This window comes from Bubalus bubalis, chromosome 6 (assembly GCF_019923935.1).
Source record: "Bubalus bubalis isolate 160015118507 breed Murrah chromosome 6, NDDB_SH_1, whole genome shotgun sequence".
Classification (NCBI taxonomy): domain Eukaryota; kingdom Metazoa; phylum Chordata; class Mammalia; order Artiodactyla; family Bovidae; genus Bubalus; species Bubalus bubalis.
The window spans coordinates 2,183,700-2,203,519 of NC_059162.1; the positions used below are offsets into that span (position 1 = coordinate 2,183,700).

At 41.0% G+C, this 19,820-nt stretch overlaps 1 protein-coding gene across 1 annotated transcript; it reads left to right on the forward strand.

The window, feature by feature from the left end:
• The first annotated feature begins 3,132 nt into the window (after nucleotides 1–3,132).
• TADA1 (transcriptional adaptor 1) lies at nucleotides 3,133–18,832 on the forward strand. Its single transcript, XM_006057295.3, has 8 exons — nucleotides 3,133–3,408; nucleotides 8,524–8,615; nucleotides 8,870–8,935; nucleotides 12,017–12,114; nucleotides 13,568–13,777; nucleotides 15,014–15,165; nucleotides 16,916–17,078; nucleotides 17,518–18,832. The coding sequence occupies exons 1-8, from the start codon at nucleotides 3,335–3,337 to the stop codon at nucleotides 17,668–17,670; spliced, it is 1,008 nt and encodes a 335-aa protein (XP_006057357.2). The 5' UTR covers nucleotides 3,133–3,334; the 3' UTR covers nucleotides 17,671–18,832.
• Nucleotides 18,833–19,820: the final 988 nt, after the last annotated feature.

Consider the following 19,820-nt stretch of genomic DNA (forward strand, 5'->3'; position numbering starts at 1 on the left):
AAGTGTCTTTTAATTTCATGGCTGCAGTCACCATCTGCAGTGATTTTGGAGCCCTCCAAAATAAAGTCTGTCACTGTTTCCACTGTCTCCCCATCTGTTTGCCATGAAGTGATGGGACCACATGCCATGATCTTAGTTTTCTGAATGTTGAGTTTTAAACCAACTTTTTCACTCTCCTCTTTCACTTTCATCGAGAGGTCCTTTAATTCTTCGCTTTCTGTCTTTTAATGAAAGAAAAATGAAAGCGAAAGTCGCTCAGTAGTGACTCCTGGACTGTGTCCATGGAATTCTCCAGGCCAGAATACTGGAGTGGGTAGCCTTTCCCTTCTCCAGGGGATCATCCCAACCCAGGGATTGAACCCAAGTCTCCCGCATTGCAGGTGGATTCCTTATCAGCTGAGCCACAAGGAAAGCCCAAGAACACTGGATTGGGTAGCCTATCCCTTCTCCAGCAGATCTTCCGACCTAGGAATGGAACCAGAGTCTCCTGCATTGCAGGAGGATTCTTTACCAACTGAGCTATCAAGGAAGCCCTGCCATTTAATAGTTGTCTGTATAGGGTATGCATTTTTTTACTAGTATTGTTATAACTAAAAAAAAAAATTTTATTGGAGTATGACTGTTTAGTTTCTGCTGCACAACATGAATCAGCTTTCTGTGTACACATAGACTCTCCCTCTTGGGCTTCCCTCCCATCTCCCACCCCAATCCCACCCCTCTAGGTCATCACAGAGCACTGAGCTGAGCTCCCTGTGCTATACAGCAGCCTCCCAGGAGCTATCTGTTTTACACATGGTAGTGTACATGGTCAGAGAAGGCAATGGCACCCCACTCCAGTACTCCTGCCTGGAAAATCCCATGGGTGGCGAAGCCCGGTGGGCTGCAGTCCATGGGGTCGCTAAGAGTTGGATACAACTGAGCGACTTCACTTTCACTTTTCACTTTCATGCATTGGAGAAGGAAATGGCAACCCACTCCAGTGTTCTTGCCTGGAGAATCCCAGGGATGAGGGAGCCTGGTGGGCTGCCGTCTCTGGGGTTGCACAGAGTCGGACACGACTGAAGCGACTTAACAGCAGTAGCAGCAGCAGTGTACATGTTATTGGTACTCTCCTAACTCAACCCACTCTCCCTGTTCCACACTGTGTCCACATCTCCATTCTCTACATCTATGACTCTATCCTGCCTTGCAGATAGGTTCATCTGTACCATTTTCCTAGATTCCATATATATATATATGCACTGATACATGTGTTTTTCTTTTAACTAAAAGACTGAAAATTAGTTTAAGGTAAACTATCAAATTACAAATGGTTTTAGTATTCATTTCTATTAAGTATGTGTTTTGGTCAGATGTCTTTGGTTTGTTATATTGTCTAACACTACAGTTTGAATGGACATTTACCTGAATAACTATATTGAAATGAATGCTAATAGGTGTACAAAATGATGAGAGAGGATGGACTATTTAATTGAGCTAGATGTGTAGCGGTATGCATGTTTTCAAGTATCGATTCCAAGAAATGAGTCATTTTGTTAGTGGATAGGTAGATGGGATAACCACACAGCCAGGGACTGTTCTTGACAGATATACCCAAATATCTGTGCCCCTTTCTAGTTCTGCTGAAGGGGCCCTTTAATATTTGAACCTGACTGTAAAAAACATAGGTAGCCAATCATAGGTCTCAAAACTAGCAGAGGGGAGATATAAAAGGACTGAGACACAGGGTTTGTTATAGAAAGTCAAATAACTAGAATGTGAAGTAGATACTAAGGGGTGAGGAAGACAGGCCTGTGGGTGTGTGAGGCAAACAGGTAGGCTGAATCCAGGTCATAAGAAAAATTTAATGCCAGGTTAGGGGGACTGGGGAGAAGGCAATGGCACCCCAATCCAGTACTCTTGCCTGGAAAATCCCATGGGCGGAGGAGCCTGGTAGGCTGCAGTCCATGGGGTTGCTAAGAGTCGGACACGACTGAGCGACTTCACTTTCACTTTTCACTTTCATGCATTGGAGAAGGAAATGGCAACCCACTCCAGTGTTCTTGCCTGGAGAATCCCAGGACAGGGGAGCCTGGTGGGCTGCCGTCTACGGGGTCGCACAGAGTCGGACACGACTGAAGCGACTTAGCAGCAGGAAGACTTTAACTGCCCAGTTCATCTTTGTATCCTCAGCACCCAAAAGAGAGCCAGATGCATAACAGAAACTCACTGTATACTTGCTGAAGGAATGAAGAAGCTTTAAGGAACCTCCGTTGAGAAATTATACAAGATTTAAAAGCCACTTAGGATTATTTCAAACTTGGGGGTGGCAATTTGACAAATATATCAAGACTCTTTTAAATATTCCTATCATTTAACCCAATAATTCTATTTATGGGACTCTGTTTTAAAGTAATAATCCTAAATGAGGGAAAGCTTTATGCATAAAGTTTATTACAATATTGTTTTTAAAAGAAGAAATGGAAATAGTCTAAGAATTGGGGAACAAGTTATTGTGTGCCTTTCTCCTGTAGGGTATTTAAGATGCTGTCAATAAAATTACGATTATAAAGACGACGTGATATAAGAGGAAAACATATATATTATTATATTAAGTAAATATAAGGAAAACCCCACCAAGATGCACAATTGAAGATAGGGTATGATTATAAATTATGGGAAAGGGGAAAGAGTTTGTCTGGGGGTGGTAACATTTTTTTCTTTTATCCTTCTGTGTATTTTCCCTACTTGTCCTCATTATTTCATCCACTTATCAAATATTCATTGACAGCCCACTATGTGTCAGGTACTGCTCTAGGAATTAGGGGCAACGGCAGTGAACAAAACACAGATCCTGTCCTCACGAACTTACACGTTAGTTGGAGAAGCCAGAAAATTAACAGGTCAATTAGATAAGTGGTCGACAAAAAAATAAGGCAACGAAAGAGAATAAAATCAGCATCATTTACCTTTTCACTTGGAGGGAGGAGATACTCATGCAGGTAAAAAGAGCGAATTAGACACTCGAGCAGCTAAGACTGAGGGCCCAGGAGGCGCCAGCCCTGCAGGCGGCGCTGCAGGCCGGCGGCGGCGGCACGGTTGAGCGCGAGGAGGCGGGGCACGCGACGCGAGGGGCGGGGGCTGGAGGACCGCGGAAACGCCGAGTTCGGCTCAGCGCTTTCCCTTCAGACAGGCGGGCGGAGCTGAAAACCGAACGCCCTTCTTCCGAGCTCCTGGGGGTGGGGCAGGCGGGAGCAGACGGCATCGCCGGAGCCCAAGCCTTCGTGGGGTTGTTTTTTCGGTTGCTGGTCGCTGTGGCCGAGAGGTCTGAGGTCGGGCTGATAAGTGCGGAGCAATGGCGACCTTTGTGAGCGAGCTGGAGGCGGCGAAGAAGAACTTGAGCGAGGCCCTGGGGGACAACGTGAAACAGTAAGAACTCTCCAGACGCAGCCTCCGCATCTCTGCGCGGGCACTCCCCCGGCCTCTGGCTGCCCACCCATCGTGGAGTGGCTCCACGCGGCCGCTGGGCCTGTGCGCCCCTCGCGTTGTGGGCTGTGGCGCATGTGGGTTTTTCCGGCTGGGGCCGGCGGGCAGCCCCGACGCACCCGGCTGGAGAGGCCGCCCTCCCCGGTTTGCTCGGGACCCGGGCGGGCGCCTTCCCCCGAGGCTCTGCCCTGGGTGGGGCGAGCAAGGCGTACTCCACGCCGTCACGCCCAGGGGCCTGCTGGGCGGGTGCGGCAAGGGGGCGGGAGTGCGGGACGCGCGTGGCTGAGCCGCGGCCTAGTCCGAGCCGGCACGTCTCTAGGCGGCCCGCTCGCGGAGGGCTTCGTGGAGGCGGAGGCTTATTGAGCTCAGGTGTTGTGCAGGAACTGTGGGTAAGACACAGAAAGCCATTTCGGAAGGCAGACAGACGCTCCGGTGAAATGGTCACTGAACACTGCTGCAATTACAGTGATGATTGCAGTAGCGAACCTTTTAAGCGCTCTAGATGTACTATCTCATCTAATCCTCGCACCAGAGATCTGTGGTAGGTACAGTTATCACTCCCGTTTGATAGATGAGAGGACAGAGATCTTAACTCTTCAAAAGTCATGGCAGTGTTGGGGCCCTCGTGTCTAATTTCTCGCTCAGAAACCTTACCGGGGAGTTGCAAAGGATCCCAGAAGCTCCCAGAGACTTTCACCCAGGTTATAGCAGGGGACCGAGTACATAGTCGGGTCAGAATCGCCCAAATGGCTGAGTGTAAAATCAGTAATTCAGACAAAGCCAAAGTCATAGAAGGAACCCTCCGAAGTACAAGGACAAATTTGGAAATTTTCAAAACAGTATGATTACATTTTTATTTTTCTAAAATATTAGAAGCCAGTTTTAAACGTTTAAGATTATAATGCCTGTGTTGCTGCTGGATGATTTTTGTGATATTCTCTACGTTTTACAGTAGAGGCACTCACTTTGAAATGTTTCTAGAGGTGCAGGGTGTTTGGGGGATACTTTCTTTTTCTCCACTCTTTCTCCTTCTCATCTTTTTATTTTTTTATTATAACTGAATTGAAGTTACTTAACTTGAATGTCATACATGAGTTTTGGTTTTTCCTTCTTGTGAAATTTTGATGTGGCAGTCTACTTTGTGTCTTACCAAGATACACAGAATTCCCATGTAAAATAACTAAAAACAAAATATAATTTTTAGAGATTAGTATTAAGAACAATAATATAATCCAACTAGAATCACTGAAATTAAATTTTAATAATCTGTTACTTGGGGCATAATTATTTAATTTTTTATAAACATTAATTGACTCCCAAAGATTAAATATTTTTACCTGAAGTTAGTTTAATATGCATGTTGACTTTCTCTTTCCTTGCTTACTTAATTAAAAATCCTTAATTATTTTAATGAGTAAAATTGACAGCTTTTACTGTCATTAATTACTGTAGCTTATTTTTGTAATACTGACCACTGAAATTTACACTTTTTAAGCACAATAGACTTGTCACTCTTATGTTTATGAGGCTTACAAATATTTGAAAGTGAATGTTTTCATGCTGCAGTAAACTTGGCTCCTTTATATAATTGACTGATTAGATGTGATGATGCCCTCTGTGAAGCCACACTTCTCACACAGGTCACCAGAAATATTGAAATTAGTGTTTCCTATTTGGTCTTTAAAGATCAATGCTGGCTATCAGCTGTTGGTCAAATACAGATGTCTAAGCTAAATTTGGTGCATCTGTAGCTGAATCTCCATTAAGAATGCAATCAAAATATACCTTTGTGCTAGGAAGAGTTAGTGGTACAGTATTGTTCTCTATTAATGTTTTCCATTGTCTTTTTTTCTTTCTGCTCCTTAAAAAGTGCTTCTTGGTTGAGCAGTCTGTCCTGCAATATTTTCTCACATATCCTGCTTGAGTAGTTTGTCTTGGTTTGTACAGCCTGACCATTTAAATGCGGTTCTTGTTTGTAGATAAAATATATCAGGTGTATAAGGATCTTGGGCATGAGTTGTTTCCTATTCATGCTGTTGTCCTAATGTCCTTCATGTCAGGTTGTCTGCCCACGTCAGCTTCTAGAAAGACATGAGCTTTGCTAGCTTACTCTGTATAGTACTTAGTATAGTGTCGGGTTCAAATGAGTGCTTTGTTTTTTGGATGATTTAGCCATATGTTATTTAATTTTCCCCAGGTTTCTGCAGTGCTTCCTAGTCCGGTCCATTTATACGCATCATCCATTATCCTCACCTACATAGAGGCTGGCTTACTTTGTTTTCCTCATTTTTAAGGAAAACAATCAGTTGTCCATGGCTATACAACCAGTTAATACAGGGACCAGGATTGGGAAGTGAATCTTCAACTTGATAGCCAGTGCCGGCTATTTGGGCTATAAAGTTTGAAAAGATAGCATCAGGTTGGCAGAGTCTTGCCTTAGTTCACTTCAAATAGGAAGTATTTGAAAGTATCCTTTCTTGTAAAATAGGAACACAGGGTTTTTAAATAATGAAGTTTTTCTCATGTTACTCGCCTCTTTTGTTGTATAGAATGGGATAGGAAAAGACTTTTGCTTTTTTGTGGCACTTTATTTCACTTTTAAATTGTTCTTGTCTTTAAAAAGGCAGAGGAATCATATAAGTGTTTGCTATCGGGAAGGTATTATTGACTAATGAATTTGACTCAGGTGAAATGTTGTGCCAGGTTCTAGAACTAAACTTGTTTTACTGTTGAATGAAATGGGTCTTGGGAAACTTTAGGGCTCCATTAAAGTGAATTTTCTCCGGCGGGGTTGGGGTGGGGAGTACAGGAACTCAAACAATTACATATATATAGTTAGCCAGACTTAAGCTGATCGGTGTATAGGACAGCAGGAGAAACTGCCATGAGTATAATGATGGCAGGGAGAGCATTAAACCGTCTTGTTTAGGACTCTTGTTAGAAACTCAGATGAGCATTAGAAAGTAGCTAATCGTGAATTCAAAGTTACTGTAAAACATGTATTAAGTAATTATTAGTCCTGTTTCATGAATGAGGAGTAGCTGTCTTAAGCATCAAAACAAGGGGTGTGGATGTGAAAAATCAAGTATTTTACTCCTATTTTTAATAATGTTGTTAAGGTATAAAAGATTGGATCCTTTTTTCCTACCAGTTAAGTAGTAATTTTTATGATTAGTGGTTGGTTTTCACTTTAAAAAAACCACACTCCTCAATCTATAACACATAACAAACTTTAAAATATAAATCCTTCTTAAAATTGAGGTATAAATGACATACAGCTTTTCATTAGTTTCAGGGGTACAACATTAATGATTCAGTATTTGTATATATATTGCAGTGTGGCACCACAATAAGTCCGTCTAGTTCATGTCTCATCATACATAGTTAAAAAAGTATTTTTTTCTTGTGATGAGAACTTTTAATACATTATTGACTAGGGGGTTTTTGTAGAAACTAATACCTATGACCATCTATTTGTTATATAAGTGAATTTTGAAACACTATGGTCAATAATATTCAGGTTAACAAAAGACTTATTAATACATTTTGGGCAGTAAGTTATTAAGATTTACTCTCAGAAACTTTGAAATATGCAATATTTGACAACTTTAATAATATTTTAAAATAATTTTAAGTGTATTTTTCTGGGGAGTAGGTCCTTTGGAAAGGCAACAGCGAGGAAGGAAAGGTACAGCTGTGGTTTTTAGCTGGTTGACTTACAGGTCAGATTCTGTAACTACCGCTCAGTCCCTTTTAGGGAGGACTTTCCTCTTCTGATGGTGTTCTGGCTCCTTAGTAGCTTAAACAACTGATTTATTTTCTCACCATTCCAGAGTCTAGAAGTCTGACATCAGGATGTGAGCAGGGTTGTTATTTTCTGAGGCCTCTCCCATTGGCTATTGCCTGCTGTCTCTTGTCTATATCCTAATCCCTTCTTATAAGGACACCAGTCTCATTGGATTAGGGTCTACCCTGATGCCTCCAGTTCAGTTCAGTTCAGTTGCTTGGTCATGTCTGACCCTTTGCGACCCCATGGCTTCCCTGTCCCATCACCAACTCCCGAAGCTTACTCAAACTCATGTCCATCGAGTTGGTGATGCCATCCAACCATTTGATCCTCTCTTGTCCCTTCTCCTCCTGCCTTCAATCTTTCCCAGCATCAGGGTCTTTTCCAATGAGTCAGTTCTTTGCATCAGCAGCCAAAGTATTGGAGTTTCAGCTTCAGCATCAGTCCTTCCATTGAATATTCAGGACTGATTTGCTTAAGGATGGACTAGTTGGATCTCCTTGCAGTCCAAGGGACTCTCATAGGTCTTCTCCAACACCACAGTTCAAAAGCATCGGTTCTTTGGCATTCAGCTGTCTTTATAGTCCAACTCTCACATCCATACATGACTGTTGGAAAAAGCATAGCCTTGACTAGATGGACCTTTGTTGGCAAAGTAATGTCTCTGCTTTTTAATGTGCTGTCAAGGTTGGTCATAGCTTTTCTATCAAGGAGCAAGTGTCTTTTAATTTCATGGCTGCAGTCACTGTCTGCAGTGACTTTGAAGCCCAAAACAATAAAGTCTGTCACTGTTTCCATTGTTTCCCCATCTATTTGCCATGAAGTGATGGGACCAGATGCCATGATCTTAGTTTTCTGAATGTTGTGCTTTAAGGCAACTTTTTCTCTCTCCTCTTTCACTTTCATCAAGAGGTTCTTTAGTTCTTCACTTTCTGCCATAAGGGTGGTGTCATCTGCATATCTGAGGTTATTGATATTTCTCCCGGCAATCTTGATTCCAGCTTGTGCTTCATCCAGTCCAGCGTTTCTCATGATGTACTCTGCATTTAAATTAAATAAGCATGTTACTTAATTACCTCTTTGAAGGCCCTGTCATGTTCTGTGATACTAGGGCTTAGGGATTCAACATATGAATTTGGGGGGAAACATAACTCAGTCCATAACATTAGGGAATGCAAAATTTCCTTCTTTCCCTGGGAGTTGAGGGAGATAAGGTGAATTTGGGGAAGAAGCAAAACCTGAGGTTCTTAATATTGCTTCTGCCTCTGCAGATACTGGGCTAACTTAAAGTTGTGGTTCAAGCAGAAGATCAGCAAAGAAGAGTTTGACCTTGAAGCTCATAGACTTCTCACACAGGATAATGGTAAAATAATCTGGGGACTTATTTTACTGTTTTGAAGTTTTCCCAGATCTGCAATAAATTAAGTTAAATTTTTTTTTTTTTTTTTTGGTTTTAGTAGTATATAAGGTCATTTAAATAATGTGGATATTTAAAAGTAAATGTAAAGAATGGCAGAGTAGGGGATATCCAAAGTCTTTAAAAACTAGACTAACACAGTGGTTTTTGTATGTTGTACATGTCATGTGCTTGACTTGTGGCCATCTTCCCTCTTCCAGTCCACTCTCACAACGATTTCCTCCTGGCCATTCTCACACGCTGTCAGATTTTGGTGTCTACACCAGGTAAGGGGGTGCAAGTAACCTCTAGGGATGTCAGTCAGCAGAGCCACAAACTCGGGCTTTTACTAGGCTCTCGCTGCCTCTGACAGACATGTTTGCAAATGAAATGTCCTTTGAACTGCTTAGAAGACACATTTTGTTATAAAGTGCTGATTCTTTTATAGGACCTTTTTAAAGCAGGTAATTTCACTGTCCTTACATTGACTTTTGGGCTTTACTGGGTTTCAATTAGTTAAGTAAACCAGAGGTGAGGAGGCGAGTAGTTAGTCAGGAGGAAGAAGCTGAGGAGAGTGAAGAGAGGGCATTTGGTGGTTAGAAGAGGTTTACCAGGGATGTATGGAGGATAAACCAGGTGGAGGATAAACCACAGCATGTGTTGAGAACTTGGGTTTTCCTGTTCTTAATTCAGTGAGGTATTAGCACCTGCAAGGTTAAGTGCTAAGCCTGTGTTGGGCGAACTATTGGTGGAGAACAAAGGTGGTAAATAGCAGCATGGTAGGGAGGTGCACGGAAGCCACGTCTGTTACGTCAGCCTAAGAAGATGGATACAGACAATGATTTTTTGCCCCTAGTTTTTTGGAGGTTTAAGTGGTACAAGTCACCTCTTTTAATCTTATTTTAATCAGTTAGTCAAAACCAAATAGATACATTAAAAATTTGCCTCATGGTAAAGCTTATCCTGGGTTTTTGTATTTACAGGTACTGTTGGTTTTTGTTGTTGCTTTTAAAGGGCCTGTGGTAATTCTGATGGTCATTTATTAAAAGCCCGTGTTTATCTAGAGAAAGTGGAGTCACTCAGTTGTGTCCGACTCCTTGCGTCCCCATGGACTGTAGTAGCCTACCAGGCTCCTCTGTCCGTGGGATTTTCCAGGCAAGACTACTAGAGTGGCTGCCATTTCCTTCTCCAAGGGTTCCCCCAACCCAGGGATCGAACCCAGGTCTCCTGCATTGCAGACAGGCACTTTACCATCTGAGCCACCAGGGAAGCCCCTTTTATCTAGACACGGCTAGTATTTTGTATCATCTCCCTCTGCTAAGCTCTGTTTAAGATGGAGAATTCAGATAAGATATCCTATCCTATCTTCACACTCAAGAGAAGTTACCCTTGGCTGGGAGGAGTGGTAAAGAGCGTTTGTTTATGGAGACTGGTGTTAGAGCAGGGAGGCTGCTCTCCACCCTCACCATACCCCTTCTGCACATTCTACACTGCGCCTGATGTTTTATTTAATTTAGAAGTGGACTTTTGCTTGTTAGATCATAAACATAATCCACTTTATTGTTTAAAATTTAATTTGATCAGAAAAGCCAACGTTTTGTGAGGATGGATCTTACTTTTTAGGTAGATATATTCTGAAGTGCCACACACCCAAAAGATTCAGTGGGATGATTGGAATTAAACACTTTGGTTGATAGGAGTCAAGAGACTTGGGTTCAGGTTTAAGTTTTGCCACTAGCTTAGGTGATATATTTAATTATTGAATGTTGTGAGCTTCCATGAGACTGTAATATCTACCCCACATGGTTATAAAAAAAGCAGGTGAAAGAACATGTAAAATTTCTCTTAGAAATAAAAAATGCCAAAAGAATATGAAGTGCTCTTAATACAGGTGGCTGATTGTAATTAAAGCCTTTGATACTCTTGAATGTTTGTTGTTGGTTGTTTAAAAATAAATGAAGATACATTGGCATTTAAGAGATTATTTCTCCATCAAACACCCAAAATATCTTTCCTTAAAGTATTTGTTGGCAACAAAGAGATGATTTCTACTAAAAGTATAATATAGAAATATAATTTTTTTGTGTGTGTTAATAATTGTGGTCAAATTTCTTACTATTTCCCTAAGCCAGGCAAGAAAGATGGTTTTAATGATGTTATTTGTTGACTCCTTACAGCTGTGTCCTAGACACTTTATGTGCATTGTCTTTTTTTTTGAAAGTATTCTTTGGGATTTTTTTTCAAGTGTATGTATAACTTTGATTTTTTTGTTGTTTAGCTTGGTCTTTCTCACCATGTTACAGATTTCTATCAAATGTCTGATGATTTGTATTTGAGAATGAAACATAAAACTGCCTGGAGATTGCTCTTTAGAGTGGCAGGAGGCCAGCATTACAGTGGGGCTGTGCTCGAGGGTGCCAGTACCCACACCAGCCACCTTAGTAAAGCCAAGAAGATTTGTTTCAACTGGAGAAGAGCTCTCCATCCTCCTGTTACATATGCCTCCCTGTGCACAGGGGTGAGCGGGACTGGTTGCGTGGGGCCAGGAACAACTGTTCAGTGAACTCGGAAGGGCCTGCACTTGATTTGGTGCTGTACCTGGGTTGTCTTGAAATTCTTAACTTCTGATCAGGGGACCCATCTTTTTTGTGTTGTACTGAGTTCAGTCCTGGATATGAGGGAAGGCATTTGTATGGGTGACTTTTCAATATAGATACTCCATTAATCTTGTTTTTAGCTGTACTATCCCTCTTGCTTTCCACTGGACTCACCTACAAATTCAGATTCTTTGTGGATGTCTACTAGTCAGGTTAACTTAGTTCCACCTATTTACCAAGCTTGCCTAGCTTAGGCCGTAGCTTCCATGCGTCCACTTTGTAAGTTGGCTCCTTTTTAGCCTATCCTTGGAATTTGGCGAGATCTCATCTTGGTCTGCCACTCATTTTCCTTTTAGTCTCTGTTGTGGACGTGCCATTTACGTTTCCCTACTGTTGTCTTTAGCAGGGTCTTGAAAGAGAGAGGAGACAAATACATGTGCTCAGTTTGTTATCTTGAACTAGAAAATTCTGTCCTGCTTTTATAATATTACTGCTACTATTAAGCAAACAAGCACCCCATAGACAATTAAAAACGTGAAAAACAAATTTGTCTTCCTAAAAGAACAATTTTGGTTACAGCTAGAAAAAAAAAAAGATTTGAGAGAATTTGAAGTTTTTTTAGAGAAGCAGAAAGAGATCTGAATTTAAGCGTTTATTGTTTATTTTCATCATTTGAGCATCTCATGCTTCTTTAACCCAAAGGGAAAACAAACTTAGCAGTTATCAGTTGTTGTTCTTTTCTCTTATGATTGCTATTTTTCTGTCTCATAGAGGGTGCTGGATCTTTACCCTGGACAGGGGGTTCTGCAGCCAAACCTGGAAAACCAAAGGGAAAGAAAAAGCTTTCTTCTGTTCGTCAGAAATTTGATGTAGGTTGTTCTTCAGTAAATCTTGGTAATGACTGATTTAAGAACTGTTGTGACGGAACTGGCTTTAGTTTTTTAATGAATATTACAATTCTGGTAGGAAAGTTGAAAAAAGGTGAAGAGAAAAAGATATTATTTGGGGAGGAAAAGATGTTATTGAATTTGAAATTGGGACTCAATCTTTGAAACCCTCTTTACCAAAGTGTCTGAATTTTTATATATATATATATATTTATATTTATATGTTGTCATTAGTATATAATGATTTTTTGGTGATTAAAGAACTATACCTGTGTTCTTTTTCCTCTAAAATATCTTTGGGAATGAATAATGTTGCTCAGATTGAAGACTTCTGTTCCAAGGGTCCAGGAGGCCTAAAGGCCTCCAGCAGGATCCTGGTGATGCCCTGGTAAACCTTGAGCCTTCTGGGGATCCTCAGAGAAATCTTGAAGGCATTGGATTATGAAATTTGTAAACATTTTAGAATAACTTGCTTTTTCAGGTTTATATCCAGTGAACAAAGTATCCCTGTGCCTTTTATAGATTTTATTGAGTACTTTATTGATTAATATCAACAAACATTTTTTTACTTCTACTTTTTCCTCCATGTTTTATATCAATAATATTCGATCTGGAGGGCAACAGCATTTCCAGAGAGGCATACTTGCTTTAAAAAAGCATGTTTGATATGAAATAGTTTTATACTTGGAAAATGGAAAAGCAAGTTGCTTTTATAATACAGACTTCAAACAGGACAAGCCATATTTGCTACAAAATCTTGTGAGCTGGACTTCAGCAAAAGCTACAGGGGCATATCTCCTGCTGATGATGGAGAATATAAATGTGCTCTCAGCATCTCCCAGAGCAAGGCTGGGGTTTTATAAGTGGAAAAGATTGGGAAAGGCTATTTTTTAAAAAACTAATGACTGTCTTAAAAAGATTCTGTGTTGAGAATTGTTAGTGGAATATAATGTAACTGAAGAGTTACACTACCCTACATTATCTTGGAATATTTGTTATTAGATCTGTTATGCTGGTAACAGAAATTACCAGTTTTCTCAAACATTCACCGTATATTTCTGCGTTCAGAATCTGCTTACTTACAAGTGTACTTAAAATGTTTTGACTTGTTTGAAAATAGTTTTATATATTCTCTTTCTCCCCATTTGTTGTTTTTAGCACAAAGCCATATATTCTGTGATTACTAAGGAATTAATTAAATAGAATAAACTACTGTGCATACTGCTGCTGTTCCCCTTAACTCATGTCTTCATTACTGCTATGTAATGGTTGTGAATCTGTGATTATTTGTGCATGAGTTACTTTTTTTTAACTCTTGTGGTTTAGTTTTGATGGCATTAATTTGTAGGATCTCAGGTCCAATTCATTGGTTACTTTTGTTTGTGTCTTATTACTTGCCATGTAATGAATAATTTTGAAGTTTTCTTACCTATAGCATAGATTCCAGCCTCAGAATCCCCTCTCAGGAGCCCAGCAGTTTGTGGCAAAGGATCCCCAGGATGATGATGACTTGAAACTTTGTTCCCACACAATGATGCTTCCTACTCGGGGTCAGCTTGAAGGGAGGATGATAGTGACTGCTTACGAACACGGGCTGGACAACGTCACTGAAGAAGCCGTCTCAGCTGTGGTCTACGCGGTGGAGGTTGGTTTGCTAGTGTCACAAAAACACTCCTGTAGATTGAATGTGACAGGCTTGTGTGTGTTATTCAGAGTTCGTACTGCAAGAAAAGAACTAAAATGAAACTCTGATTTCAGAATTGCCTTGCTGAAATTGTTTTCTCTTGAGGGGAGAAACATCACTATCCAAACAGTTGCCTTCAGTTAACAGACTAAGCTTTTCAAAAGGTTACTGGTGGCATAACACTTTTGATGTTTAACTTGACAACAAGGGGACAGTTTTTTAAGCAAAAAACAGATTGAGAATCCTAAAGATTAAAATCCCTTGATTTTGCTGTGGCACAGCATTTGAAGAGCATTATTAGGCGTGGTGTCCGAACCGTGGGAGTCTGTCTCAGCACACGCTTTCATTCATTGCTTTTACTCATCCAGTCACTAGACAGACGTACACTGGGGTCTACAGCGCAGGTGCTGACAGGGGACGTTGGGTCTTTCCTTTCGATTCTCTGGGGCTCTGTTTCCTCGCCTGTACCTCAGAGATTACACTAGCTATCTCATGAAGTTTTAAGTTACAAGTGGTACCATGATGTCCTGACATGAGATGATCTTACTGGTATAATTGAAATACCTTGCCCCCTGGCTCCACTGTTAATAATGGTAGTCTGGGACTAGTCTGTCTCCGTTTTCACAGACAATCTCTAACCCTCTCTTAGGCTGTCACAAAGGTGAAGAGATGTTAAATACCTAATATCTATTTATTTCCTGTATATATCTGTCTTTTATGTGGCTTTTGAGAGAGCCAGAGTTCTATTTATGCAAGGATTTTAGTAGATTGGGTACTATAATATATTTCTGATCTTAAAACATTTTGTACCATTTTCAAATAAGCTTCAAGGTAGTTTGCTACTTTAAAAAATTACTTGTTTTTGTACTTCTGTTTAAAGCTATCTGAAAATCATTTTTGAGAGAGAGGAGCCAATTTAGAGGTATAAGACTTTAATAAATTTCCGTAGAGCAAGCTCATCTTGAGTAGACCTAAATAAAAACAGTGCATCTCCCCTCACTCTGTGCTGGGCCCTCCCTCTGGTGTGGTCTGTGGCTTTTTAGTGAGCATTCATTTGGCTTCAGCACCTGCTTGCCGTTCTCACGTCTCCATTCACTAAGTGCCAATAAACATGGTTTGGTTAATGGAAGTTTTATGGTTTGCTTTTAAGAACAGTTCATGCTATTTTTCATTTTTTTTGTTTTTTTGTTTTTACAGAATCACCTTAAAGATATACTGTCATCAGTTGTGTCAAGAAGGAAAGCTTACCGGTTACGTGATGGTCATTTTAAATATGCCTTTGGTAGCAATGTGACCCCACAGCCATACCTGAAGAATAGTGTAGTAGCTTACAACAGCTTAATAGAAAGGTATATGAAGTTCCTTGTGATTTTTGCATCCATCCTTTCTAGTTGGTTATGCTACTCTTGCATAATGGACCACTGTTAAATAATTGATTATTGAGTTTCTGTGAGTCTAGGGTAACTCTGAGAGCAGTACAGTTTTATTTTCTCAAGTTCCTTCCTTGCATAACTAGTGAATTCTTTTGGTACTCTGTAGATCAGAAGTAAAGTTGTAGAGTTTGGCTGCGGTGTGTGGGTTAATCGAGTGCCCCACTCTCTGAGGGCAGTGCATCTTGAAGGCTCCTGGGGCAGCACCTCCTGGTGGTGGGAGTGGGCCAGCTGTCACTTGGAAATGTGGCCTGTGGTGGTTGTGTCAGGGTTGGGTTTCGTGATGGTGGGAGGAGCAGTGGTGGGTGTGTCTCCAGGTCCTTATCTGGCTTTTGTAGCTGGAGCTCAAGATCGAGGCCTGGGCTGGGTGTCATCAGTTGCTCTTGGCACCCTCTTGTGCAGATCTGGTCTTTGAGCTCTGATGTCTGGAACCTCTCTGCACCGTGGGCTCCCAGGACCTCTGTGCTGTCTTGAAACATCCCTGTGAGATGACCTGGATTACCTTCCCTTTGTTGTCTCTCTTCAGGGAGAAGAGAGGTAGAAAAAAGTTATTGGGAAGGCTGGCTGGAGTGGTGATGGGGAAGAAGTAACTGGCAAGGAAGGCTGGTGGCGTGATCGTGGTGGGGTGTGTGGTGGGAGAGCTGAGCAGGGAGTCAGAGCAGACGGTGCTGACACCGTAGGGAGGGCCTGGTGCTGGTGCTTGTGTCATGGCTCTGCAGACCTCAACACAGCTCACAAGGCTCATTTTGAAGAGCACTGGCTTAAATTGGGTTCACTATTTCAGACTGCCATAGGTGAAGATTTACTCTCTCAACCTCCTGCAAGCGTATCTTTTGTTGATTATTTGTTCTCCTTTGTGAGTCATTCGTCTTTAGAGAAAAACAGCCCCTTGTGTTGGGTGAGTGCTGGAGCAGTGTCTGGGCCTGCCCGGCCTCCAGCCGCCCTCTCTCCCTGCCAGCCTGTCCCTGGAAGGCTCCTGCCTCGTTCTCGGCCACCTGTTTCTCCATCAGGGCTCCCTTTGTCTGGTGCCGAAACCCACGCTCACACTCCACTTGCGCTTTCCTCCGGGTTCCCTCCTCGCTGTTTGACCTCCTGTGTGTTCTCCAGAATGGCATAGCTTGTCTCCTACTGTATTACGATACAAAAATCATGCTTGTCTTCCCAGTTATATCTGGGTTCTATTTGGGGAACTTGGCAAAATTTGGGTGCATTTTCTCTACCCTCCAGTTTTGCCCGTTGCTGCTTTTGTGCCTTATCTTCTTTCCTTGCTTGTTATTTTTTGATCCTGTTGTCTTTAGTTTCCTCTCCAAGTTGGTTTGCAATTTCATTTTCCTTTAATTAGGGTCTATTATTTTTTCCACCTAGAAGCTCTTTAAGGGCAGGAGACAATTTTGACTCTGTATCCTGACTTAACAAATATTTTGACACTTGTGGAGGGAGGAGAGTAAATGCAGTTGTACTGCATTTTATTTCCAGCCCAAGAGATGGGCTGCCTTTAAAAATGAAAATTGTAGGTTATTCATGTATACACTGGCTGAAAAATAATTGGATTTCTGATTCATTTTGAGATACATTTTATAAGAAGTTTTCTAGCAGACCGTCCCTACTCTGGTTGTTCAGTGGTTTCCCTCTTTCTTACTGGAACGTTTCTGGAACGTTTTGTTTTCAGCCCTCCAGCCCTCTCCACGCCTTTTGCTGGTCAGAACCCAGCGTCGCACCCGCCCCCTGACGATGCCGAGCAGCAGGCTGCGCTCCTGCTGGCCTGCTCGGGAGACACACTGCCCGCGTCTTTGCCTCCAGTGAACATGTACGACCTTTTTGAAGCTTTGCAGGTAACTCTTGGCACCTTAAGGTTTATCTAGATTTATGGATAGGTTCAAAGTTTCTTCATGTCTACAAAGGTATTCACTAGCTTTTCCATTTCCTGACTTTTGTTTTTCAGTTTTTATTGTTTGTTACTAAAGCCATTAATACTAGCCTTATTTTCAAATCCTGCTCTCAGGGATCCTTCCTAACTTACCTCCCCCATTCCTCACCTTTCCAGTGAAAGGAAAAAACAAACAAACAAACTCTTTGTTCCCTTATTTTTCCTTCAGAGCCTTGTTATTTTGTTACCTGTTTTGGGTTTTATTAAGTTCTGGCTCAAATACTTAACAGGTTTGTGTCTTTTTTGTGAGTGTTTTGTTGATATAAACCTTACTTTCATTTTCTGTGTTGGAAAAATAAGTATATTGAAGTATAATTGGAGACATGCTGATGTTTTTATCCCAGGTACACAGGGAAGTCATTCCTACCCATACCGTATATGCTCTCAACATTGAAAGGATCATTATGAAACTCTGGCATCCAAATCATGAAGAGCTGCAGCAAGACAAAGTCCATCGCCAGCGCTTGGCAGCCAAAGAGGGGCTTTTGTTCTGCTGAATTAGGATTTGACAGTGTGGGACCCTCAGCAAACTCATTGATTATTGAACTGAATGTTTGGGGGTGCACATTTCAAGACTTAGGTGTATAGTGTAAATATAATCTTTCCTATGGAAACGAGACAGTACATTTCGTGTTGCTACTGTGACACCATTAATATAAATCTGATTTTGATAATGACCCGTATCTCTCTTGTGTATGTTTGTGTGTTCCCAGTTATGGGACTAGGCACTGAGAAAGTTCCGTGCCTGGAATAGCGATGTTTGGGCATCTGAGCCCTAGTATCCTATGGTCTTCATGTGAGGTAGGTGACATTCTAGAACAAAGAAGCTGTTACAACTTCGTCTCCACAATCAGGAGGCTGTCTCTCTGTTCAGAGACATCACATATTCTGTATCTGGCAAGTCTAAAATTTCTGCTTTTCTCCTGAAGAACTGTTTTTTTTTTTAAACTGCTTTTAACAAAGTGTTAAAAATTGGTTATCTTTGTTAGTAGTCAGTTTAATATACTTTTTTTGTGTGACCAGTTTTAACAGATATAGTTGCCTATTACAATTTCATAGAAAATAAGACTTAGAAATGCTATGCTGTTTGAGAAGATAAAGTCTTTTCTTTAAAAATTAAATCAGAATAATCTCTTAGGATGTAATTAACCTTATAAAATATCTTCTCATAATTCCTTTCTTTTAGAGTTGTTAGGCCCAAAGACTTTGATTGGTAGGTTCATCTATTCATTATTCCTGTAGACTGTTTTAAGAAGTGCAAGTAAACATACTGGATTTATACTTGGTTAATTCTCCTGTTCTTGTGAAATATCTTCCAAATGGCAGTGTTACTACCAAGTTTGTTTCTTAAAAGATATGTTGCTTTTTGTTGTTTTATTCAAGAGATGTTATAGGTAGATACACTAGAATGTACAGATGGGTTTAAGTAGGTCTAAATAATATATGTATAGATAAGTATGTGTGGTTCAATATCTGGATCTGTGTATTTGTTTTTGTACTTTAAATGCGACAAATCTTTTGGGAGAAAACTTTTTTATTAAAGTAAACATAAGGAATACTGCCTTCAGAAATATGAAGAACCATGCTTTATGGGATCTTAGCAGAAACTTTTCAAAAGAATGTATCAGATAAGAAAGATAAAAAACAAGTTCCAATTAAGGTGTGTCATCACTTCCTTTTGTGATATATGCTGCTGCTAAGTCGCTTCAGTCATGTCTGACTCTGTGCAACCCCAGAGACGGAAGCCCACCAGGCTCCCCCGTCCCTGGGATTCTCCAGGCAAGAACACTGGAGTGGGTTGCCATTTCCTTCTCCAATGCATGAAAGTGAAAAGTGAAAGTGAAGTCGCTCAGTCGTGTCTGACTCCTAGTGACCCCATGGACTGCCCCCTACCAGGCTCCTCCTTCCATGGGATTTTCCAGGCAAGAGTACTGGAGTAGGGTGCCATTGCCTTCTCCGTTTGTGATATATAGATTAAGACAAAAAATAAATAAATAGCTTAGTTTCAGTTCTTGGCACAACTCTGAAAAGTCATTTAGAGTTTTAGATAACTCAAGAATTTTTAGGATTTCTAAGAATTTGAACTGATATCTAACTATGTGTAGTGGATCCATATTCTATCTTGAGCCTCAATGCTAAGTATGTATTATATTTCATGTGTTCCATAGATGCAGAGACACCTAGACGTCTTGAACATGCCCTGCTGCTCATTACAAGGGCAGGTTCCCATTGAAATCTGTATAGCAATGGACCTCCAAAGAGAATTCCTCACTGCTCTACAGGACCTGGCCTAAGTCCCTACTCATCTATTCTGGTGGGACCATAGGACACCAGAGGACTCCCAAGTTTGGGGCCTCACTCTTCAGGTCTGCTTTCCATGCCAGTTTTCCTCAAGTATTTTGTACAGTGGAGAGATGAGGTTAAGGGCACAGCAGGCAGGTAGCAAGAGTGATTGACACTTATGATTTTTCAAGATAGACTGAGATTCAGATACCCCAGTTCCACGAAACACTGCCTCCAGCTCTAGCTCCATTTTGGGATCCTGAGTGCAGTGCATCTTTTATAATTAGTTTCTTAAGAAATCATGAGTGCTTATTATCAGGCATCATTTAGAAAAATAACTGCTTCTGAGAGGAAGAAGGCAATT

What these genes read in the sequence shown, in the direction of transcription:
- TADA1 (XM_006057295.3), top strand. Translation starts at nt 3,335, where the DNA reads ATGGCGACCTTTGTGAGCGAGCTGGAGGCGGCGAAGAAGAACTTGAGC. An exon ending in CTGTGGTCTACGCGGTGGAG is followed by an intron (nt 13,778 to 15,013) that starts GTTGGTTTGCTA and finishes TTGTTTTTACAG; the next exon opens with AATCACCTTAAAGATATACT. An exon ending in ACCTTTTTGAAGCTTTGCAG is followed by an intron (nt 17,079 to 17,517) that starts GTAACTCTTGGC and finishes TTTTTATCCCAG; the next exon opens with GTACACAGGGAAGTCATTCC.